Source organism: Arvicola amphibius, chromosome 3 (assembly GCF_903992535.2).
Source record: "Arvicola amphibius chromosome 3, mArvAmp1.2, whole genome shotgun sequence".
NCBI classification, from domain to species: domain Eukaryota; kingdom Metazoa; phylum Chordata; class Mammalia; order Rodentia; family Cricetidae; genus Arvicola; species Arvicola amphibius.
The window spans coordinates 127663330-127688910 of NC_052049.1; the positions used below are offsets into that span (position 1 = coordinate 127663330).

At 42.3% G+C, this 25581-nt stretch overlaps 3 protein-coding genes across 4 annotated transcripts in view; 2 read left to right on the top strand and 1 right to left on the bottom strand.

Annotated features, from left to right (window-relative positions):
* Positions 1-2400, top strand: part of Adpgk (ADP dependent glucokinase) — a 31676-nt gene extending 29276 nt beyond the window's left edge. Inside the window, exon 7 of one of the 2 annotated variants that reach the window (XM_038322789.1) lies at positions 925-2400. In XM_038322789.1, coding sequence (XP_038178717.1) covers positions 925-1476 — 552 coding nt within the window. In that variant the 3' untranslated portion in view covers positions 1477-2400. The remainder of the gene's footprint in view (positions 1-924) is intronic. The other variant, XM_038322790.1, reaches the window with a different exon arrangement.
* A 4302-nt stretch (positions 2401-6702) lies between these two features.
* The window catches only part of Bbs4 (Bardet-Biedl syndrome 4), a 44465-nt gene continuing 25586 nt past the window's right edge, over positions 6703-25581 (bottom strand). The window contains 10 exon segments of the mRNA XM_038322792.2: positions 6703-8147; positions 8578-8776; positions 9284-9425; positions 10024-10093; positions 15243-15414; positions 15512-15664; positions 17181-17249; positions 18203-18257; positions 21685-21812; positions 24493-24546. Coding sequence (XP_038178720.1) covers positions 8038-8147; positions 8578-8776; positions 9284-9425; positions 10024-10093; positions 15243-15414; positions 15512-15664; positions 17181-17249; positions 18203-18257; positions 21685-21812; positions 24493-24546 — 1152 coding nt within the window. The 3' untranslated portion in view covers positions 6703-8037.
* On the top strand, positions 20501-20956 carry LOC119809725 (40S ribosomal protein S13-like). The gene is given in 1 exon segment (XM_038322791.1): positions 20501-20956. A coding segment is annotated over 1 exon segment (456 nt).

Genomic DNA, 25581 nt, shown 5'->3' on the forward strand with positions numbered 1-25581 from the left:
AGGGAAGTTCCTTTCTCCCATGAGATCAGATGTTTGGGCTCTGACAGGTTTACTAACTGACCATGTAGGTGTTGTGTCACTAAGATCTAAGTATGGATGAGCCAGAATGGATCAAGGACTGTTGGGATAATATTTCCTACTGGGTTAGGACTGTGGCAGAATAACCCATGGCCTGAGACATGTTTCTTCCTTTGGAGAGAGGATGTTGAAGTGAGTGAAGAGTGTTGGGGGATTTCGTTTGTTTGTTTTGCAGATTTCAGAGGCAAAGCTGAAAGCCCAAGTCAGCTCCTTTCAATTCAACACAAACTTTAGGTAAACATGACTCCCTAGTGCTAGGTATCTTAGGTTACCTCCCTTTAGACAGCAGGGATGATTTGGATAAGTCCCACTGAGTCAGGCCTAAACATAGGCGTTTCACATCTGGGCTGGCATGTCAGCTTAGCTACTCTAGCTTTATGAGCTTAGGTGGCATATGAACTTACAGCAGGTCGTGTGGAAAGACCTGGGGTGACATCTGCTTCCACCCCACACCTGCTCAGCAATCCCATCAGTTTCATTTGTAACTCCAGTCTTATTTTATGCACTGGTAAGAAAACACTGAAGTTTAACAGGCAGGATGCCTGCTGACAGCCGTGAGAGTGTCTGATCTGTATGCAGAGGCACAGGCACAGCAAGTCCTCTGCCCTTTCTGCAGGGACAGATAGCAAGTCTAGGTCTGGAGGGTACTGAGGCAACTCTGTACAGTTTCCCAAGTAGTCATGAAGTGGAAACAGATTTAGTTCGTGAAACTGGTTTCAGAGACGGGCCATGGTAAGAAGAAAGATGGTCCCTGCCTGACATTTCATCATTGGCTGTGTCCTAATACTAATACACCAGGAGCTAGGTTGTGTCCACCAAAAAGAGACCTGTCATTATTTTTGTTAGCAGGTCTTTCCCGCAGTGACTTCTCTTGGGCTGAATGAACAGGAGCTGTTGTTTCTCAGCCAGTCAGCATCTGGACCTCATGCTTCTCTCTCCTCCTGGGACGGTGTTCCTGATGTGGGCATGGTCAGTGACATTCTCTTCTGGATCTTGAAGGAACATGGAAGGAGTAAAACCAGATCCTCAGATCTCACCAGGATTCACTTCCACACGCTGGTCTACCACATCCTGGCAACTGTGGATGGACACTGGGCCAACCAGCTTGCAGCTGTGGCTGCAGGAGCTCGTGTGGCTGGGACACAAGCCTGCGCCACTGAAACCATAGATGCCAGCCGAGTATCTCTAAGAGCACCTCAAGAATTCATGACATCCCATTCGGAGTCCAGCTCCAGAATTGTATTAAACCCAAATAAGCCAGTGGTGGAATGGCACAGGGAGGGAATAACCTTCCATTTCACACCTGTGTTGGTGTGTAAAGACCCCATTCGAACTGTGGGCCTTGGTGATGCCATTTCAGCTGAAGGCCTCTTCTATTCAGAAGCACACCCTGATTAGGAAGACTGTAGGCAGTTCGCGTGAGGAATGAAAACCACCCATCTTAAGAATTCCAGGAATAATACAGCTTGGAAAATAGGCTGTGGGTGTCAGAACAGTTCCTAGACCTAATTGGAAGACAGCCAAAGAAATCACAGCAGATTAAACTGTACAGATACATTCCAGCCTGTTGGCAATTGCATAAAAACACTTCAGGTTTAATTGAAACTTAGTCATGTACTAGTGAGATTTTTATTTTTTATGTTGTGTTACAAAGGTTAGAGCCTCCATTCCTGAGTCCCCAGTTGATGTACCACCAGGTGTTACATGACATTTAACTCTGGAGAGCTCATCCAGCCACAGAGAGCACTTTTCTCCTTGCCCACTAGAGAAGGGCAGTCCCTCCCCACAAGCCTGACTGCTCATAAAGCTTATGTTCCTGGGCAGAATCAAGCTGTCCATTCAGTGTTACAGTGACAATATTTGATGTGCATTCCTTCTCAGCCTCCTGCTCAGACATGGGTCAGAGCCACAAGAAAGGATAAAACTGTCCTGTGCTTTATGATCTCAGACTGGAGATGCTTGGCAAGGCCTGAGCCGCCTCATCAATCTAAACTTGCTTGGAAGGACCATGCCTTCCTGCCCCAGCTCCATAGACTGGGGCTGGCTGGACTCAGTCAGCCCCATTGCTCAGCCCTGGAAGAGCTCTCTACAGCAGAACCCTGGTACTTGTTCCTCCTGAGCCTTGAAGAGATCTGCTTTACAACTGGAATGTGCTTCTGTGTAGAACACATGTGTTTCGTGTTTGCTTTGACACAGCCATTAAAGAGTTTGACCTCATAAGAGCCCCAAGATCATGAATAAATGTGTCATGTTGTATATTTTTTTAATAAATCAAGATTTCTGTGTGCTTTAAAAATATTAAAAGAATTTACATTTCAGGGATCCTGAGTCTAATAGATTTTGTTCTCGTCTCACTCTGGACAGATCTAGTGACTTGCATGGCACTTGGCTGCTGAGGCCTTTGCTCTTTGTTCCCGCCAATGGGTTAGGTAGTCCCGAGCTGAGCCCTAGCAGTAGGCTTGTCAGGATCAAAGTCTCAGAAGTTTCTGTTGTGGAGCTACCTTTAAGATAAGTGAAAGCACAGCCATGTCAGAGAGCAAGATGTGTGTGGCACAGGACAGGAGCCATTCGTGCCAGCCCTGCAGCTGCCTGTGGGATCGCAGACTACCCTCTCTGCTCTGGGTAAGCAGCAAAGTCTTGCTCTGTTTTAGAGAAAACTGAAGTCTACACAAATATGAATCTTGAAATTGAAAGCAAACATCTAAGGATACTGGTGGCTGTCGCTTAATCCTCCCACCTCCAAGGAAGCTCAGTTAAAATTAGTTTTCTGGGAGGCAGAAACAAGCAGATCTTTGAGTTTGAGGCCAGCCTGATCTACACAGTTAGAATAACTGTCTCAAAAATAAAAAAGTTTCTACGCCTTTTTAGTCACCTAAGTGCTGAGATTCAGGTGAGCACCACCAGGGCTTCAGCATTTCAGGAAGCTGAAGTGAGAGGAGATAACTTTCTTAAGGCCAAGACTTAGTAAACTCTCATGTATTCTTTTCCTTGGTCTTTATTTGTTCAGCTTCTGCCCTAAGTATAGTCTCAAACACCTCTCTGGGTTTTGCTGGTAATACCAATAGACTATAGTGACAAGGTGTAGTGAGCGCCACCTACGCCACTGGCATGTTTGCTGCCTCCTGAGAATTAGCAGGGCCAGCTTTGGCACCACACTCCAGCCCCAGCCCCTCCAAGTGTTTGTCACAGATGGGCCTTGGGCATTAATGGTTGCTAGATCCAGAAGCTGGATAGTGCCTATTGCAGTCAGGAAGACCCAGTTCAGATCCCAGCATCTATACTGTCAAACACAAAATAAATTAATTTGTCTAAAATTGACAGGTCAATTTTTGATGGGAGTAAAATGTAGCAGAATGTTATGTTAGAAGGTTTTAGCTGTATTGTATAGAATGAATGCCCAGGCATATACCTGTCTGCAAAATGCCTTTCTGTGAAGGAGGCTAAGCCATAAAAGTAAGACTAGAATCTGTTGTCTGGGATGAATGTGCAAAGGTGGGTGGAACTAACAGGTGGAGCTGTGCGCCTCAACCCCAGACTCAGGTTTCCACACAGGGTTTATAAGGAGACAAAGGGCTTGACCGTCCCCTAGCCAGTAATAGAGGCCACCTTGAAACTCTATATGCCCAGGTACACTCCCTTGAAATTGATTTTAACCTGGGAAAAGCTGCAGCCTGCAATACCACTAGAAGATAAGATAGCAGTCAAAGGCAGGTAACCCTTATCATCACATTGAGCCTGCATTTTATTCTCTTACTGAGGGGCTTAAGGCAGGGGTACACATCAGTAGGCATAATCCAAATTCATGAGGGGTATTTGAGTTGGCGATTGTTACTTGATAATGCTGTCTAACAGGTTCCCTTGGCTTAGCCTCACTTAGCTGTAAAATGGGGCTATCGTGGTACTTTCCTCTCGGGGTTGTTTATAGGGGAGACAGATGCGCTCTGCACGAATTTAACACAGTATACAGCACATAATTTTAATAATCACTTCTCACTAAGCTGAACAGGCAACCTCTGGGCCTAAGACCACTTTAAGTCATTTGAAAGCTGTTGTGATACAGCTTTTTCTTGTTGTGTTTTAGGTTAAAATTTTACGTGATGAAGCTGCACGCAAATGTATTTCTCAGCAAATGTATTTCCATCACTGGCTAAATCCTCCATGCCTCCTCCAAGTCATCCCATCCCTAACCCTTACCCCTAGTCAACTATTTTTTTCCCTCCACTGCCTAGTCCTGTATAAAGCTGCTCATTGAAAATAGAGTCCTGCCGGGCAGTGGTGGCACACACCTTTAATCCTAGCACTCTGCCTAGGCAGAGGCAGGCGGATCTCTGTGACTTCAAGGCCAGCCTACAAGAGCTAGATCCAGGACAGCCTCAAAAGCTAGAGAGGGGCTGGAGAGATGGCTCAGCAGTTAAGAGCATTGCCTGCTCTTCCAAAGATCCTGAGTTCAATTCGTGGCAACCACATGGTGGCTCACAACCATCTGTAATGAGGTCTGGTGCCCTCTTCTGGCCTGCAGAAATACATGCAGACAGAATACTGTATACATAATAAATATTTAAAACAAAAGCTACAGAGAAACCCTGTCTTGAAAAACAAAACAAAAACAATATAGAGAGTCATGCGTGTTTCGTACAGCTCCATATTTTATGTCTGTAAGTACATACAAGTTCCCACTTTGAGGTAAAGAATCTCTCACCAACAAGAGCTTGAATAGGTTCTTTTCAGATGAGAAACTGTAGGACCAGAATTGCCAGGCTAGACTACTCTACACTCCTGCTGACAAGTTCTGATTCTGTCTTGTTCTTGCTAACAGTGGGAGTTTTCAGCGTTCAGTTGGAGCCATTCTGGTAGGTAATGACTGCTTTTTCTGTTTCCCACATGACAAACGCTAGGCGCTGGTGCTCATTGGCCACTCCTATACTTTCCTTTGTAAAGTTGCACAACACTTTGTCCTAATTGGGTGCTGGGTTCGTGTGATGTTTGCTTTTCTTATTATTGAGCTGTACAATTTCTTCATGTTTTCAGGTCTGATAAGGTCTTTGTTAGGTCTACTTTCTTCAAGCTTCAGCCTAATGTTAATGTCCTGACACTTGTCTTCCCTGGGAAACATGACACACAATCCACACAGTCTCAGGTGGGGGTTTCTTGGCGCTTTATAACTTCAGTGTTTACAGTTAGGTCTGTAATGGAGTTTGATTTAATTCCTATGCATAGTGTTAATCTGAGGACAGATTTTTTTATTTTATGTATGTGTGTTGTGTGTGGATAACATAGTTTTGAAATACTGCTCACATTGTGGAATGACTAGATAGATATCCAGATCATCGTTGGGATCATGCAGTTTGTGGGTATTTCAAACTAGTTTTCACTTAGTATTATGCACTAACCGTAGATTTTCTCAGCTTGATTCAGCTCCATTTTGTACTCTTCCTTTTGTCTGGCTCTACTGAAATTTATTCACCTACTTACTTGTAGATATCTTGATTTGCTTCCAGGTTTGGGCATCTGTGTGGGAGATTGTGATTAGTTCCAATTCATTTCAGCAAATACGTTAAGTGTGACTCTTGGATTATATGTTTAGTTTGTTTAGTTTTTAAAGAATATGCCAAATTTAGTTCCAAGGTACCTATGCTGAAGCCTTGCTAGCACTTAGTATTGTCAATGTTTTGAGTTTCGGTTTTTCCAAAGGCTCAAAGCCATAGCTGTATCTGTGATTATCATTTTGGTCTTATTTTCCTAAGTCTGTTAAAACTGTGCTGTGAGCTCCCTTCATAGAGTAACTTTTTATTCTTTTCAGGATGAATGAGAAACTGAATGCAGACACCCAGAAGAATGGACATGTGCAGCCTGTTACCTAAGAAAGCCTAAGTCCAAGCACTATGGAAAGCGCTGCCTGTGACTGCTCCCGGAAGAAAGGTGCCGTGTTGCCCCTGAGGAATGGAAAATGAGCAGGCCCCTTAGTTTCTACCAACTTCACCTGAAGAGAACAGCGCTGTGCCCCGTCTGTCCTGACACTAAGACTTTAGCCAGGGGTGGTGGCACACACCTGTTAGCCACAGCATTTGAAGGCAGAGACAGGAAGATCAGGTGTAGAGGTTATTCTCTCAGCTATATAGTGAGTTTGAGGCTAGCCTGGGCTACATGAGACCCTGTCTTAAAAATATTTAAAGACCTCTCAGTGTAAGGAATTCAGAAAAACCTTAGTTTTCCCTCTACTTTTTATAAAATGAGTTTAATCTCTTCATGGGTTTCTGTTGCCACCACTGCTTCTCCAAGGGTGCATCCCTGCTTGGTGAGGAATGATCAAGGGCTATGTCCAGTCACAGGTTCTGATCCTGTGCAGCCTGGCATGTACCTTCTGAAATGGGTTTTCTTTCACAACTATAGGTTCCTCCCCAATAGACTTGCTCTTTCTGACAGATACTTTGTGGTAGACACACTCCTGAGACTGACCCCCCTCCTTCCTGAACTCTTTCTCTTTTTACCTTCCATAACACCACACCCTGCTTTTCTCTTTGAATAGCTGTTTCTCTCTCCTTTTCTTTCTTTCTTTCTTTCTTTCTTTCTTTCTTTCTTTCTTTCTTTCTTTTCTTTCTTTTCTTTTCCTTCCTTCCTTTTTCTTTCCTTCCTTCTTCCTTCCTTCCTTCCTTTCCCTCCTCTTCCTCTAAGCCTGTACCCTTATTATTTCTCACCAACACCTTTTAGTTTTAGTCAATCTATTTAGTCAGTACTACCCTTCATGCTGATGTAGAGGTGAGTTTTCTTGATTACTCCATGACAAATCTGCTACCTGGGCAAAGGAATTACCGTGTTTGCCATCAGAGATGAGAAAACTGAAGAGGGCCTCTGTTCAGAACTGTCAAATCAGACCTAGCCAAACTCCACACTCTGGCTTGACAGCATGCTAATTTTCTAGCTGCCAGCTATAGTGAAGACAGGGACTGCCTCCAGGGGTCAACTTCTAGGTTGCTGTGAGACTGCACTATAGCTAAGACCAACTGGGCTCGGAGGTGGTTTCAAACCAGGCCTGGAAATAGGTAAAAAACAAACAGACAAACAAAGACAGTGATCACAGGTTTTTGTTTTTTGTTTTTTAAAAAGCTTTTAATGAGACCTCTTTGTGGTCCATAATCTTTACAAAGGCCACTAATGGGCCAGGAGAGCATCTGTCAGCATTTATCATTGATTGTCTTGGTTAAAATTCGTTGGCTAAGAGCTCTGTTCTTTTTTCAGCTGTACTAGGGATCAAACCCAGGGCCTTGGCAAACTGAGCAGGAGCCCTAACAACTGAACTATTCTGCAGTCATCCTACCCACACCTTCTTTAAATCCTTGGTGCTGATTCCAGACCAGCCTTGTCTCCTACTGCTTATACTGTCATGATCTGGCTCCAGAGTCTAACCTCTTTCATTCTTTGAAGAATGAAAATAGGGACTTGTTTTAGATTCTCTGAGCCAAAATAGCTAGGATACATTCCAGATTGGGTCTCAACTTAATCTAAGGGGGGGGGGGAGAGCCCTATTTAACTAGGTTCTTAATCCAAGGTTTGTGTTTACAGTGGGGACTGATATGTTTCCACAATCCAGTGAGAATGGGGCCACACCATCACTACTGAAGAGGTGCCTTTCCCTTTATTAACATAAAAGTCCTTCATCGAGTGATGATCTTTGATCATTTGCCTTGCTGACTCTTGGAGCTATATACGCAGGGCCTCAAGCCTATCTAGCATGTCTTCTCCCTTGTTCCTAGATCATGGGGCCAGCCAAGAGCTGCGTGGGCCTTATATGCTCCTCCTGATCATGACACCGCACCCTGGGTTCTGTTTTAATTCTGCAGTGCTCACCCAGGGAACAGAGCTGGCCTCCACCTGCCTGGTCCTATGACTGACCACCTTCTATATGGTCTCACCGAAGAGACCCCCTACTCCAGGGTCATCCTATTTTTCTCGTGCCTTTTGCTATTTTTCTTTCTTTTGTTCGGATGCTTCTGTTGGACTTGCCTCCACAGTGGGCTCTGGTTCCAATGGAAGTGATGGTGGTTTTGTGAGCTGGGCTCCTCCTACAACACCTTGCAAAGAAACAAAACTGGAATTCTTAGTTATTCTATTTCATAAGAAATCATTTAAGAGGGAACTCTGTATTGTCTGAGACTATCAAGACTGTAGTGCATCCTGCAGCTAGGAGGGATGCACATAACTGAAGGCATAAAACATTAAGCTTGGGAAAATTAAAGCGAAAATGTACAACAGCGTGCACTTAATAATGCATTTCTAAACCTAAAAACTGACTACACAGCTAAGCCTGTCTGTATTGTTATCTGCCTAACAGCTTGCCCTTCAGAAACAAACGCTGGTTTCCACTCTGGGCTTTTCCCCCTTGGCTAGTACTAAACTGGCCATGAGTTTGCAGTGTGCAAGCCTTACTCAAAGCTGGGATCTCTGCTAATAGAAGTAGCTTTTCTCCACTAAGTCTTCACAGAGCTCTGTGTAGCCTCCTACCTGAAGGGAGTTTCCTGTATGCCGCTGCTGAAGACATGGCCTGTCCTAGCGCTTGATTGGAGCCCAGAGGCTGCTGGAGAGCAGATTTGTTGGCTGAATTGGTCCGTTGCTTTGACTTGGGATCTTTGACTGGCTTGGTCCAGACCAGTGCCTCTCCAACCTGGAGGGCAGCTCCCAACTTCTGAGCCATCTCTATCATCTTGTGCCCACATGGGAAGAATAAAAGCAGTTGACAAGATCAGCAGAGCCAAGCTGCCTGCTGGTACTAGCAGTCGAAGGAGGAAGTACTTATAATAAGGAAATCACTTTAAAGTGCTGGGATTACAAGTGTTTTCATGCTTGGCCTATGGAAATCATTCTTTAACGGAGAATAGAAGTTGCCTACTGGATACCAAGGGGACTCCTTACAGGATATCAAAATGCAATAATTCAACTTTGATGCTTCACTGGCCAAACTGCCTGTTCCTGATAAACTGTATTAGTGAGAACATAACTCAGTAAAGCTGAATTATTTTGTTACTTTCTTCTAGCAATATTTGTCTAAGACTGTAAATTGTCCAAAACTGGTAAATTCATGCTGCAATGAACATGAAGCCGAAAGAAACATGAGCTTATGATACCATTCATCTGCTAGCAGTTTGCTTAATAACAGACATGGTAATAATGATGATAACATAATAACGATAATTGCTAATAAGAGACATACCTCAGAGTCAAATTCCAGAGGACTGTTGTCCTTAAGAAAGCTGACTTTCTTCTCCATCTCCTGGTACTGGGCCAGGGCACCCTTTTTTTCACCCTGGTTATACAGCAGCACTGCATAGTTCAGGTTTACTAAAGGGTTACACCTGTGGCAGAGAGACAGGGATTCTGTGGGACTAAGGCTCTGCTATAATTAGTCATTTGAAAATCCTTCTCATTATATGAAATCCAAACAAAAATAGGGTTGTCCCCATTATACAGCATAGTGCTGTTATGACTAACCCACAAACCAGTGTCAAGGAGCTAACTGCCCAAGCAGCAAAGCAGGTTAAGGACCAAGAATGGCACCAACAAAGCCTCCCAGGGAGGGGCTGAACAAGAAATCCCAGACCTGTTGTGTAGCAGATGCTGGTGGAATAAACTTCCCCCAGGAATCTCGTTTATTTTTGATTAAGATGAGCCCAGAGTCCCAGCTGCTAATCTGTTTAGATCACAGCTTATCAGCAACCCAAGCCAGAGTGCTGTAAACTCTTGGACTTGCTTTAGATTCCCAATTACAGACCTCAGAACTGGAAGTTGTTTTCTCCGGCTTTTAATTCTTGCCAAGCTCTACCTGCTTAAGAACCACAACCTTCTAAATTTATTCCGCACAGTGACTAAGCTGACTCCAGCAGCATTAGTTTTATGGCACACTTTGCAGAATATAACACTCCCTGGCCCTTCCCCATAGAACAGAATGCTCACTTATCCAGGCGGACAGCTTCTGCATAAGCTCTCTTGGCATTTTCTGTATCTTCCAGATTGGTCAGAGCCACTGCCACAGAGAAAATCAGGAGAGCTCATCTTAGCAAAAATAATACTTTAGACCACTCATCCTTCAGCCTAGTGCCTCACCTCAGCAAGCGTCCCACTTCTGCCACTGATTTTCAGGTATTGCCTTGTCCAAGCCCAAACCAAGGTCTTCATTTGTCCCCACCTGCCTCCAGCTGATGGAGGAGAGTTATCTGTCTATGTTTCTTTCATTGGTTAATTAATAAAGAAAATTGCCTTGGCCCTTTAAGAAACAGAAAATTAGGTAGGCGGAGTAGACAGAACAGAATTGTGGGAACAAGGAAGTAGAGTGGGGGAGACGCTTCAGGCAGTCTCCATGGGAGTCTCCATGCTTCTCCTCTCCGAGATGGACGCAGGTTAAGATCTCTCCTGGTAAGCCACACCTCGTGGTGCTACCCAGATTACTAAATATGGGTTAAAGGAAGATGTGAGAATTAACCAATAAGAGGCTGAAACTATGGGCCAGGCAGTGTTTTAAAAGAATACAGTTTCCGTGTAATTATTTCGGGTGTAAAGCTAGCCAGCGGCCAGGTGGCAGGACGCAGCCCCCGCCACTTCCACTACAGATTGGCGCCCAACGTGGTGACTAAATCCACTTAAAAACCTTGCCCGCTTGGGATCGGAAAGAAAGTACTCTGAGACCATGCCAATGGCTCACTGCTCCCTGCCTGCACCTGGGAAGATGGCGGAATCAGGCTTAGGCGAGCGGGACAGCATTTGCGGATTCCTGCCGCCATAGAGAGAGAGGTGTTTTCAGACTGCGCGGTGCTCTGCGCGTCAGATTTGACTGTAACTTGGATAAAGAGTTTCTGTGCTGCACGCTCAGTCTCAGAATTAAACTGCTGAGTGCGGCTCCAATGTCGACTGCTGTGTGCCTGGAACTGTGTGCGGCTCAGGGGCACCAAATGACTGAGGCAGGAGCGGCTTTGGCTCTGCTCCGCCATGCTGAACTGTACTGATCTCAGGCAGGATCTATCGTAATTACCACAATAACAGCACAGTTAAGGTTTAGACTTGGCTGTAAACAGGCAGTACCGTATTACCTCTACCTGGCGCAACTTAAGATTTTAAGAAGTGGTTAACCTTTTAAGAAGTGCTCCTGGATAGTAAAAAATTACAGATTCACAATAGAAAAGATTCAGACATAGAAGGCCTTTAAATGGCTCATGTAGGCTTAAAAGAGAGAAAAAAAATATAGAAAATAAAGTTAATGCCTTAAAAAGAAAAGGTTAAAGTCTTTAAAGAGACAGAGTACAGATAGTTATAGATTAAAAGAAGTAAAGTGATAGAGTAAAAATAAGCCACGTAAAAATGGAAAATTCACAGAGAGTCTGGATTATGTATTTTGTTGTGTTTTCTTTGATTTTTTTGACTGTAAAGGAGCTAAGTACAGAGAGACATTTCATTATATGGGCTGCCAGGCTAGATCAGAATGGACATCTTAACGGTATGACTTCAGGATTTGGATCTAAGAACATGATGCTTTGGAAAAGAGTTTCTTCTTTTGTTTTCACAGAGGACGAGACTCTGTGGATTGCTTCTATCCCAATATGGTATGATAGACCACGCCCTCCTGAAAGGTTGCTGTGAACATCTTCAAAAAATTACTTCACTCAACTGCCAACTGAGAGGAATCTAGCACACAGGTTACACCATGAAAGACCTAAATAACAGCGCCCCCATTCAGCAGGAAGCAGTTTGGAGAGAAAAAACTGCGCCCATTTTCCCAAATATTGCTTATAAATGTTCTTTTACATTTAAAGGGGGAGATGATATAGATATGAATTTGCATTGGTATAGATTTTAAGGTCAATTTTGTTATATGTATATGTATTTCTGATCTTGATTAAGCTATTGTGATTGTAGTTCATTTTAAAAACTGTAATGTATAATTAGGAAATATAGGTTGTTAATGGATAATCATTGATAATAGTTAAGCTTGTAGTCATGTTATTAGATTTTCTAGATATGTAGAGATATATTTCAGTTAGATAGACATTCTTCATATCTTTCAAAGACTGCAGAATATGGCATTTAATGTTTTAATAACTTAGGGTTTTTCATGACAATGAGACACGTCTGCTCCTGGCAGCACCAATCTACTTCGAGAGGAAGATGGGCATCGAAGAGGCTACTTATGGAGTTTGTTAGCCATTTGGGCAAGAAACTGCTCTTGCCTGGACTGTTGCATAGACTGGACACAAAGAACCCGCAGAGAGAGGACTGCTGAACTTGCCTAAAGGTGAGATGGTCTTTCGGGGTTCCTGATTCATGAAAGAGTCTTCGAGACATTCTGCAGGACACAGCAGAAAGTGACTGAACTGTCTTTGGAATTTTTCTGCTTCATGGAAATGTCTGCTGGATACTGTGGGCCTGAAGCCCGAAGATGGATGCCCCAACGGTACAGAGGAACTTTGGGTGACTGTCCAGGCAGCGAGTTGTCTCTGTCATTTCTAGAGTTTTATAAGTTACAAATGACTTGTTTACTTAGGTAATATTATATCCTTCTGGAGTCTTTGATGGAGTTGAAGAATAAATAGATAGTTATAGATTTCCTTAGTTATGATAAAAGATAAAATAGATTTAAATATTGTAACTGTAATACTTGCTTGATAACTGTTTTGTTATATGTAATTTTGCTATGTTAAATTTGAAGCCTTTCTTTTTTGTTTAAACAGAAAGAGGGGAAATGATGGAGGAGAGTTATCTGTCTATGTTTCTTTCATTGGTTAATTAATAAAGAAAACTGCCTTGGCCCTTTAAGAAACAGAAAATTAGGTAGGCGGAGTAGACAGAACAGAATTGTGGGAACAAGGAAGTAGAGTTGGGGAGACGCTTCAGGCAGTCTCCATAGGAGTCTCCATGCTTCTCCTCTCCGAGATGGATGCAGGTTAAGATCTCTCCTGGTAAGCCACACCTCGTGGTGCTACCCAGATTACTAAATATGGGTTAAAGGAAGATGTGAGAATTAACCAATAAGAGGCTGAAACTATGGGCCAGGCAGTGTTTTAAAAGAATACAGTTTCCGTGTAATTATTTCGGGTGTAAAGCTAGCCAGTAGCCGGGTGGCGGGACGCAGCCCCGCCGCTTCACACTACATCCAGCCTCTCGCTGACTTACAAATGCAGTGACCACATCACTGTCCGACCTAAGAATCCTCGTCTAATAGATGATGTTCTTTACAATGATTTCTAAAACTTATAGTGAGCCACATAACATTCACCTTTTTTTAAAAATCCAAAATCAGGATTTCCTGAGAGCCTAATATACCTAAAAATAGCTATTCTTAAAGACAATTCCACCTCCCCAGCAGCCAAACAGGCAACTATGAGAACAAGGAATACAGAAGGACCCTGCGTCATTCCACAGACACACACTATGTGGCCATTCAACTCTAGTTTGTCCTTAGAACCGTGTGAGGCTGGCTCTAACTCAGAACTGATGCTTCTGCCCTGATGAGGCGCTCTTATCTTACACTAAGGCTCCGAGCCTCTCCTGAAACTTGAACTAGCTTTGTATTCTGGTGTTCGCCAAACAACCATGTAGTTGCTTTTGACCTTTCTCTCATAAATTGAAAACACCACAGGAATGACCAAAATACACACCAGAAAATACTCCCCAGAAGAAATAGTTCATTAGTTTGGTTTTTGTTTGTTTGTTTGTTTTGGTTTTTTGAGACAGGCTTTCTCTGTAGCTTTTGAAGCCTGTCCTGGAACTAGCTCTTGTAGACCGGGCTGGCCTCGAACTCACAGAGATCTGCCTGCCTTTGCCTCCCGAGTGCTGGGATTAATTGTGTGCACCACTACTGCCTGGCTCATTAGTTTTTTTAAAGTGCTTTTTGTTGTGTTTATGACAGTGTAGCTCAGGCTAGATTCAAATTCATTATCTTCCTACCTCTACCTCAAAAGCTTAGATTATAGACACCTCTGCCCACCTTAATTTTAATTTATTTTGTATGGTATAAATAGAAGTTAGGACTATCTAATTTGACCTGAACTACAAAGACCAGTTATATTAACAAAAGTACTAATGGAATCAATGGGACAGCTCAGTGAGTGAGATGCTTGCTGCCTAATGACCTGAGCTGGATCCCTAGGGCTCATATGACGTGATGAAAAGAGACAAGCATCTCCCTCAAGTTATCCTCTGACCTCCATATGTACACTGTGGTATAAATGTTTGTTTCTGAAAAGGGACAAATGATTTAGTAACCACGATAAACTCCAAAGGTTTAACATTTATTATATTTAGCCATACATACAATCCTCACATTGATCCTGAGTATATACAATTAGTAGTGGAGACAGAACTCTACCTTACACTCAGGTTCTTAATTATTGAGCTCAAATAAATTATGTTCAGTATATATGAGTACATAAGGGCTGTTTACCTAGTTAAAACTGGTAGAGTGTTTACCTAGCTACATGCAAGGCCCAAGGTTCAATCTTCAGCACACACACACAAAAAAACCCAAACAAACAAACAAAACACCAATAGGAAAAAGAAAAAAAAAAACATGTTAAGAGGGGAACTATGGGGGTCTAGAGAGATGGCTCAATGTTTAAGAGCACTGGCTGCTCTTACAGACACCCCCAAATTTGGTTCTTATACCCATATCAGATGGCTCACAACTCTCTGTAACTCTAGTTCCAAAGAACCCAATGCCTTTTTCTGAACTCACATGTGCATAAACTAACACAGACATACACATATATACATAATTAAAAATAAATTTTTAATCCTTTTATAAAAAGCTAGGTATAGTGGTACACACTTCTAACCCCAGCACTCTAGAAGCAGAGGCGTGCACATTTCTGAGTTGGAGACTCTGGTATGTTTCAGCCCAGCAAAGATCACATAGTAAGGCCCTGTCTCAAAAAAAAATAGATGTGGATGATCTTGACTTAACCTGTTAAGACCGAGTTCAAATCCAAATCCCTCAGTTAAAAACAACTAGATACTTGGTCACCTTTTCTTTTTTAAACTTCTTCAAAGTGAGGCAGTAATTCTGATTCCTATAGGATCTCTAAAGGAATGTCTATGTTAGGGCATTTAGCTAATGACTATGATCCTAATTAACTTTTCCATCATTATAACTCACAAGAAAGGGTTTCTATATAGACGTCCCTTACCAGCCAAGAGCATGTAGAGTTCCCCCATCTTTGGCTGGAAGTTGATAGCTGCACTGAGAAAATGGAATGCTGATGCATACTGCTGCATAGTCAAATGGACAAGGCCCAGATTATACAGAATCTTCCAATCGAAGGGTGCCAAGTAATTGGCTCGTTTTAGGCAGCTGATAGCCTGCAGAAACAGGGGCATTCAACCCAGGGTAAGACAAGCTCAGCAGACTCAACAGCCACATGGATAAGTATAAACAAGGACTATAAGGAACACTCACTGCCACATACTTCTTCTTGCCAAAGAAACACATTCCAATATTATTCCAAAGTGGAGGACTTTCTGGAATAGCACAAGCTACAACTCTATATTTGGTGAGGGCAACATCAAAGTCCCCATGGGTCTGCATCATGCTGCCTGCTGCCAAGATGGCCTGAAAAACACAGTGCATGTAAAGTTAGTAATTCAGTCATCCAAGAAGTCCAAGGCCATGTATATATAAGCCCATCAGCACAAGACATGAACAAGAAACTTCTCCCAGGTATGAATATATCCAAACTACTAAAGCAAGTGCTCCTAAGAAATGTTTTTGGAGCCAGGTGGTGGTGACACACACCTTTAATCCCAGCACTTGGGAGGCAGAGGCAGGCAGATCTCTGTTAATTCAAGGCCAGCCTGGTCTACAGAGTGAGTTACAAGACAGACTCCAAAAACTACACAGAGAAACCCTGTTTGGAACCCCCCCCCCCAAAAAAAAAGAAAAAAAATGTCTTTGGAATCCCACAGCATGAAAAACATATACTGTCATTGGCTCTATCTAACTCCATTTGTTTCTCTCTAGCTAGGGAGATCAGTATTCTAGTAACTACCACCTTTCATATCTGTACACTAACTGCTCCAGACAGCTCACACACACCTGTATATGGCTACTTAATACCCAGCTCTTTCTGGCTCAGGATGCAATGTGAGATGGCTTTAGTTTTTGGGGGGTTTTCTTTTGTTTGTTTTTAGTTTTTCAAGACAGGGTTTCTCTGTGTAACAGCTCTGTTGTCCTGGAACTCAACCAGTTTGGCCCCAAACTCACAGACATTGATCTGCTTCTGCTTCCCAAATGCTGGGATTAAAAGTGTGTGCCACTATTCCTGGCTTGGCTTTAGTTTTTATCAGTCCAGTCCTATTATTTTTTTAAGGAAAGGTGTCAAGGTGGGTAGCCCACAGAGCCAGACTACTGACTTCCTAAATGACGACGGAGCTAACAGCCCAATCTAGTTACATCTTCCTCAGTAATGTTCATTCACTTGATTTTCTTTCTCACCCCCAGGTCAATCTGGAACTTATAATTTCAAATCCATTAGGATCAAGACATTCTTCTTCGATAGTTGTTGTGGAAGACTGGCTAAATTCTCAAGTAACAAATGAACTCTAACGGCACTCAGTCTTTGCAGCAGTTACCACAAATGTGCTTCTTCTGATGTCGAGCATCAACATTTTACCATAGTTTCAATAAGAACTAACTTTTTTTTTAAAGATTTGCTTATTTATTATGTATACAGCGTTCTGCCCACATGTATGCCTGCACACCAAAAGAGGGCACCAGATCTCATTACAGGTGGTTGTGAGCCACCATGTGGTTGCTGGGAATTGAACTCAGGACCTCTGGAAGAGCAACCAGTGCTCTTAACCCTTCAGTTAAGGACTAACTTTTAAAAGTAAGAATTACATATAAAAGGTGTTTTACGGTACAGGGATGTACCTCAGTGGTAGATTACTTGCCTAGAACACATAAAGCTCTGGTTTTGTACCCCAGCACCAACATCCAGATACACACAAATTTAACTTTTTGGGTATTTGAAATGAGAAACCCATCTTCTGTTCCCTAGGGTCTGATCACCTCTAGAGGTCATGGGACCATGCACAGGAAGGCTCTGTAGTTCCACAGCCTGCAATACCTTGTAGTTGGCAGGGTCATAAGTCAGTGCATTCCCAAGATGTTCAAATGCCTTCTGGTAAACACCGAGCTTGAAAGAAAGCAAACCAAAGAATTTACCTCAGGGGGTGATGTGACGTTCAGGAGTCTAGCCAACTGTTCCCTGAATGGAAACATGCAGTCATTTGTGAGTTTTCTTGACCCTGCCCACCCCCAAAATCATAATAATAATTAATAATAAAAATAAAGTGGGTATACCAAATAAAATGCACATCTCCATATTTGTGAGATTGTCTTATTTTTTTCTCCTGATAAGGTTAAAGTACCTTTTGCTAAAAAACCATTTCAGAAACACTCATTCTGATCCATATTAATGCCTCCTGACTAGGACTGTGATAGTAAGCTTCATGTCCCTTTGGGCCTGCTCACAAGCCAAAGCCCAGCGGGTCCAAAGCTAAACTCTTGGTTGTTCTTAAAGCAGTAGTTATAAAAGCTACTTTAGAGACACACAGGCTGAGCAGGGACCTGTCAGGTAGGCAGGGTAAGACAGCTCAGAGACCTGGGGCTTCGGGGACTCAAGTGGACAGAAGTAGCAGACTTAACAGCCCCATCCACATTTAGGAATCTGAAAGGAAGGGGAGGTTTCTCTTGCTTCTCTCTCCTGCAGGACCTTGGCTAGCAAGATGAACCAGCAGAACAATCTTGGCCTCAAAGTCCCACAAAACAGTAAAGTATGTCAGATTCTCCTTCTTCCCCACAACAATAAGATGATAGCCTCCAACCATACAGCTGTCTTGTGTGTGTGTGTGTGTGTGTGTGTGTGTGTGTGTGTGTGTTGCTATTATACTAGACTGAAACAGAATTATGACTTGAGAGCCAATGTCAGTTCTTCTAGCAATAAGTATGTAAAACAAACCAAGGTTCATGTGCGCACTGCACTGTGACTGTTAGTAAAATGTGCCACAGAGAGACATGAAAGAGACCATCACAGATACAAACCCTGAAGCATTTCTAACGCCAGTGTGTGAAAAAAGTTTTCATTACCTGTAAGTAGAGTAATCCCAGAGTTGTAAGAAGATCTGTATTTTCTGGCGAGAACCTGTAACAGAGAGATGCTCACAAGGAAACCATGGCTATGAGATAAAGACTTATACAGCCATCTGCCCCACTGCCAACACCCAGGACCCTTTATTAAACCCCTTTCTTTCCCAAATGAACTTCTGAGGGTAGTTTGGCAATTTCCTTCAAAAGCAAAACATCTCAATCCTGGCAACAGAGAAGACCTGCTCAGCACAATGAGATGGGACTTAGACTCCAGACTCCTTTTCAAAGCTTCTCTCTCCTCTCTCTCTCTCTTTCTCTCTCTCTCTCTCTCTCTCTCGCTCTCTCTCTCTCTCTCCATATATATATATATATATATATATATATATATATATATATATATAAAATTTGGTTTTTCAAGACAGGGTTTCTCTGTAGCTTTGGAGCCTGTCTTTGAACTAGCTCTTGTAGACCAGGCTGGCCTCGAACTCATAGAGATCCACCTGCCTCTGCATCCCGAGTGCTGGGATTAAAGGTGTGTACCACCACCACCCACCCAGAGCTTTTCTTTTGAATCAACAGCAACCTTAAAAAAGAACTGCGAAGAATGAATCATCACACTGAAAAGAATTAAGCATAAGCCAAGTCAGTCAGGACACAATATGCTAATCCTTCTATTGAGAAGTCTCTCTGCCCCTTTCCCTATGCTTACAATGGTAGGCAGCCTACTTCCTATGTCATTTAGGACTCCAAGGCCCCTGACACTGTGCTCTCTAAACTAACTTGCCAAACTAAACAAACTAAACATACCAGCCCTTGGAAAGACTTAGACACTGGTCTCTCTCACTGATACCTGTCTTTGTCAAAAAGCCAGGGTTGAGACCATCTGAATATAGGATCATCAGTGTCAATGGCTAACGCAACAAAGAGCAAGGAGCTGTTTCATGCTTGGAAGGAAGGAAGGAAGGATGCTTGTTCCCTGTAGGAAGTACAGAACCTGCAGAGCTAAAACCCAACCCATGTGGGAACTGGCAAACTCAGTGAAATTGAAAATTTGCCTCTCACTTTTTGTGGTAAGTATACATTTTGATCATGTCCCTTCCCAAACCACATATGTAACTTGTGCTTCCTACTCTTCTGATTCCATCAGTATCTATCCCCCACCTAAGAACAGTCTTCTCCAAAGCTTTGGGTCTTGAACCTACCTTCTCAAATATTCAACAGTCTAGTTTTGTCCTCTGGAAAGCCAAGTGACTCAAATCTTTTGAGTGGTCACTGTCACTACCCTCACTGGGGTTCATGTGCACTAACTCAAAACGCTACCTTATATAGGATAAGGGTCAGGAACAGGCCTACTTTCCAGCATTACAGGAGCCTTTGACTTGTTCTATGGCTCCTTCTAACCTGACCACAGAAGCCTGCCATTTTGATGATAGAAATTGCTATAGCACTAGGCAGTGGTGGTGCAGGCCTTTAATCCCAGCACTCAGGAGGCAGAGGCAGATGGATCTCTGAGTTCAAGTCAGCCTGCTCTACAGAGGAAGTTTCAGGATAGCTAGGGCTACACCCTGTCTCAAACAAACAAAAAAAAAAAAAAAAAGAAAGAAAGAAAGAAAAAGAAATTACTGTACCTTACCAAACACAAGAGATTTTTCTGTCACAAAATGTGGTTAAATAAAATGCAGAAAACAGCACTATGATTAATATAGCCAGGAAGTTCATCCTGTGGGCGACAAAGCTAAAAAGTGACCAGTACACTGCACCAGTTCCAAATTTTAGTCCAGGAGTCACACATATTCTATTCTGTGATCAAACAAGACACCTGAGCATTTGACTACAACTGTCCTATTTAAAAGAAACAAGTCAGTTGCAAAGGCAGGTGGATCTCTGTAAGTTCCAGGCCAACCTCGTCTACATAGCAAGTTCAAGGCAGTCAGGGCTACATATTGAGATCCCATCTCAAAATAAATAAACAAAACAAGGTAATAACACACAGAAAAGACAAGATTTCATATGTCCCCAGAGAGGGAACTTGGGACAGTGGCATGAGAAATTCAGTTATCCATTATCAACAAGTTAGACTACCCAGTGATACGTTTTAAAAAACAGCAACAACAAAACCCATGATATTGGGACTGGAATGCAGCGAATGCAGCGAATGCAGCTCAGTTTTAGCATTTGTGTTTGATTAGGCAAATTTCTATCCTCAGCATAAAAAACCAGAATATCAGTAACACAAAACATATTGGTCTTAGACTAAGAAAGCCAGATGTCGCTCTTTGCTGCCAGACCTCCGCCATCATGGGTGGCATGCACGCTCCTGGGAAGGGCCTGTCCCAGTCGGCGCTGCCCTATCGCTGAAGCGTCCCCACGTAGCTGAAGCTGACCTCTGACGACGTGAAGGAACAGATTTACAAACTGGCCAAGAAAGGCCTCCCTCCCTCCCAGATAGGTGTGATCCTGAGGGACTCGCACGGTGTGGCCCAGGTCCGTTTTGTGACTGGTAATAAAATCTTGAGAATCCTTAAGTCCAAAGGCCTTGCTCCTGATCTCCCTGAGGACCTCTACCATTTGATTAAGAAGGCAGTCGCTGTCCGAAAGCATCTTGAGAGGAACAGAAAGGACAAGGATGCTAAATTCCTCCTGATTCTGATAAAGAGCAGAATTCACCGGCTGGCTCATTACTATAAGACCAAGCGGGTCCTCCCACCCAGCTGGAAATATGAGTCATCCACAGCCTCTGCTTTAGTGGCATAAATTCTCTTGTTTACACGAGCAATAAAATCACTTCGAAAAAAAAAAAAAGCAAGCCAGATGTCTATTACTGTGTTAAGAGATTTCTGTTCCTAATATGATCTCTAGGAACATAGGATCTGCTATAAAGTATTATACTAGATAATCACACTGCCAGCTGACCCCAAATTCTTGTTGAGTGCATGCCAGCCCACTTCCCCTGCAGCTGTGTGTTCCTACCTAATTTCAAAAAGTGTGCAATTTTAGGGTTATTTAAAACTAGAGATGCTTACTCCATATTTAGCTTCCAGTATCATCTTCCTTCAATATGGCCTGGAACACATGTTATAATTAGTTACTCAGCTTTAAACATGCAAGTGGGGAAAAAAAACACCTAAGGAACCTAAATCCCAAGTTGGCCTATGAAGCAGCTAGCCTCGAGTAGACAGTGTTATAGAAGAAAGAAACCATCTATTCTAAGAGTTTACGTATCTGTTCCATTGCTTTTCTCATTGCTTCCAGTAGGTGTGCCCAACCTGTGCCCCTGGGCTGCATGCATTCCATAATAGCTATGAATGTGTTCCAACAAAAATAGCAGACTTACAATAAACTAAGATTTTTTTCGTGTGTGTACAATTTTTTGTTATTCAACTGTGCAGCTCTTGAGGGTGAACTTTGTAGGTGATAATTTCGTGTTGCAATGTTAAAAGGGAGGACATGCTGGTTAGAATCTAAGAGAAAGAAACACTTACTCCACTGCTTTCTTGTAGATCTCAATGGCTTTGTCCAAGTCTCCCTCCAGTAAGTGGATCTTCCCCAGCATTATGTAAGTCAGATCATGCTTGTTAAGCTGGAGGGCACTGTGCAATTGGTCTTGTGCCTAATTAAAGGTTAATGGAGTAAATATAACCAAGTCAATACCATTGGAGGACAGTGGTTTTCTGTGGTGAATGCAAAGGCAGGCCTTTGGTGTTCTTATGTGGGAATACCTTGTCTCAGAAAATAGCTTTTGCCACCTAAACCCAAGCATAGCCTAGCTGGTCTTGCTGAGTTCATACAAGATAAAATCAAGTTTTTGAATGTTTTCTGTTTGACATTTACACCTATGACTTCAACTTCATAACCCCAAAGGGACATCATAGTGCAGTATAGAATACCACAGCAAATTCGATTCCACCTACACTCCTGACTACCTGCACAACATTTTCCAGCTAGGCCTTGTTTTCCTCGATAATATGAAAACAAATGAATACAAAAGTTGTTTTTATTTATTCATTCAACAAGTACTCATTGAGTGCCTGCTGGTCTAGATGCCTGCTATACCAGAGTTAGTAAGAAAATAATGCTAGGGGGCTGGAGAGACGGCTCAGAGGTTAAGAGCACTGGCCACTGACTGCTCTTCCAGAGGTCCTGAGTTCAATTCCCAGCAACCACATGGTGGCTCACACCCATCTGTAATGAGATCTGGTGCCCAGAACACTGTATACATAATAAATAAATCTTAAAAAAAAAAAAAAAAAGAAAATAATGCTATGGTTGTGCCTGCCTTGTGGAGGCCCTAGGTTCAATCTCCAAAGAACAAACATAACTTTTTGCTTGGAGAAGCCTACATCTTAGTAGGCTGGATAAAACTTTTGCTCATTCACTGATTAATGAGGGCTTCTATAAATGCCAGGTGTTGTGTTTTTTAGCCTATTAGGCTTTATAATAAATCTAAATATAACTCTCCATCTCGGTATAGGTCCAAAGACTAATCCTCCCTCTCCCCTAACTTAGTTATACTATGAACAGGAATGTACCTGATAAAAATATTCTCGGGGGAGAAAATTTAATCAGCTATACAAAACTATAGATTCACCAAGAAAACTTATGTATCCCACCGAATATATATTTTATTATGTCTTACAAAAAATAATTCTTACACTCTAATTGCTAATAATGCAGATATCTTTTTCACATCCCTGAAAGATAGACTAGGTTTTACTGTAATCTTGCAAAGCCTTGTTAAATGGGTATTAATAAGAGTCAGTCTTGGTGGCAGTAAAAAAAAAGAACAAAGCCTGATTCACCAGGTTACAAAGCAAACTACCTAATCACCACCACTACCCTTCAGAACTCTCAAAATTTCATCTGTTCCTCAGTTAAGACATGCATCTAGGGCTGAAGAGATGGCTCATCAGTTAAGAACATTGCCTGATCTTTCAGGTGACCTGGGTTCAAGTCCCAACACCCAATTGATGGCTCAGAACCACATGTTAAATACAGTTCCAGAGGATCTGAAGTCCTAGGCTCCAAAGGAACCAGGCACACACATAGTACACAGACATACATTCAAGTAAAACAACCATAGACATAATAAAATAAAAAAATTCAGTTTTAATTAAAGAAAAAAACAGGTATCTATTCCCTAATTTGAGAACCAAGGTCATCTTAACATGCTTTGTCTTATGTCAAAGTCTTAGAGCACAGATTTGTTCAGAGTAAAATATAAATTTGTATCAGAAAAAAATCTTACCATAAATCAAAATTTAATCCACTCTAAATTCATTTTCATTGACCTTAAAAGAAAAAAATCAAGGCCAGGCATGATAGTGCATCTTTAATCCCGGCACTCAGGAGGCAGAGGCAGTATGATCTCTGGGTTTGAGCCCAGCCTGGTGTGAGTTTCAGGACAGCCAGGGCTACATAGAGAAACCCTGTCTCAAAAAACAAAAACAAAACAAAAAGTAAAAATTGGTTGTTGTCAAAGCATAAGATGGTTCTTATGGTAATGACTATACCTCAAGGTGCCCACGTTTCTTTGAAACAGTGTCTCACTAGCCTTAGACTGGTCTCAAACTCAGAGTCTTCTGAAATTAGTCTCTCAACTGGTGAAATTTCAGGAGTGTGCCACAATGGCCTGAGAAGGTCCACTTTTTGATTTGTTTCTATGCTAGAACATTTAGTGGGAGGTAGAGAGAAGGCAATTGGACTACCACTGATAGTCTAGAATCCACCCCCTCCCCTTTTTTTGGTTTTTCAAGACAGGGTTTCTCTGTGTTTTAGAGCCTGTCCTGGAACTAGTTCTTGTAGACCAGGCTGGCCTTGAACTCACAGAGATCCATCTGCCTCTGCCACCCGAGTGCTGGGATTAAAGGAGTCCACCACCACCACCTGCCCCCACCCCCCTTTTAAAATCAAAAGTAGGAAAAAATGGGCTAGAGAGATGGCTCAGTGGTTAAGAGCACTGTCTGTTCTTTCATGGATCCAGGTTCAATTCTCAGCACCCATATGGCAGCTCACAACTGTCTGTAACTCCAGTTCCAAGGGATCTGACACCCTTACAACAGACCATACATGCAGACAAAACACTAATATACATAAAATAAAAATAAATCATAAAAAAGTAGGAAAATGAGTAATGACAAGTATTAATATGGCAATAACTATAAAAGACAATTTTTACTCCTCAAGTAAAAAAAAAAAATGAACTCTACTGCAGACACAGTGGACAGCGGCTCTTCTGTGACAAATGAACCACAGTGGATTCGTCACCCACCATCACCATTTCTATGAATTACCTTGCTGAACTCCTTTAGGTAAGTGTAGCACACTCCCAGGTTATGGCAGATCTCCTGCACAAAAGAAAGGAAGGTAGTTAGGTGTTAGGCTATAGTTAGCAGTAGAGCACAGCAGTCTAAAGACTGTAATTGAGGGTTTTTGTGTTCATAAATACACGTGATTCTACAAAAAAATTTCCTAAATGTATTTTTTTAATTAAAATTGTAAAATGTATGGTTGGAGTGATGGCTTAGCAATTAGGAGCACTGGTTGTTCTTGCAGAGAACTTGAGTTTGAGTTCCAACACCCACAAAGCAGCTCCAGTTCCAGGGAGTTACATGCCCTCTTCTGGCATCCAAGAACCAGGCATATATGTGGTGCACAGACAGACATGAGACAAAAAACACCCAGACACAAATAATTTTTCAAAAAATTATAAGATGCAAAAGAGCAGACAGAATCTTCCCAGATCTATGGCTGATCTGATGATACCTATTGCATAGGTCGGTGGGGCAAATCCATTCTTTTCCTTTGTAAATTACACTTTATCAGAATACAGACTTCCTATGGCTCTTCTACACTAGAACTAAAACTACAGAGTTATGTAACTGTAAGTGTAAAAAGATGCAATACTGTAGAAATACATGTAATAACTATATACTAAATAGTCCTTTACAAAAAAAAAAAAAAAGGTCTGCCAACCTCTGACCTGCAGAAAAGAAACATGAATCAAAAATCCACAGTGACTGCCTTGGGTGCTGACAATTTCTAATTCTAGTTTACTCTAAGACTGATCTGTCTTCTGACCTAAGTGTTGTGAAATCTCTGGAATTCCTTTGTAATAAGTCTGACTTCAGCAGTTTTAGGAAAGAAACCAGAAGTATGAAAAGTGTTCCTGGAAGGCAGCAAGCGCCCGGGCCTCCAAGTGGTGGGGACGCAGCCCTGTCTCAGGAGCACAGACCACAGGGCTCAGCGACAGCTAGGTTAATATGCTCCACATCTCCAGAACAAGACAACCAGCGCTAGATGACCTGTGATACAGTAGACTTGATGCCAGACGTTTTCATATATATTGCTTTAATTTTCCAAGAAATCTACAACATCAATAT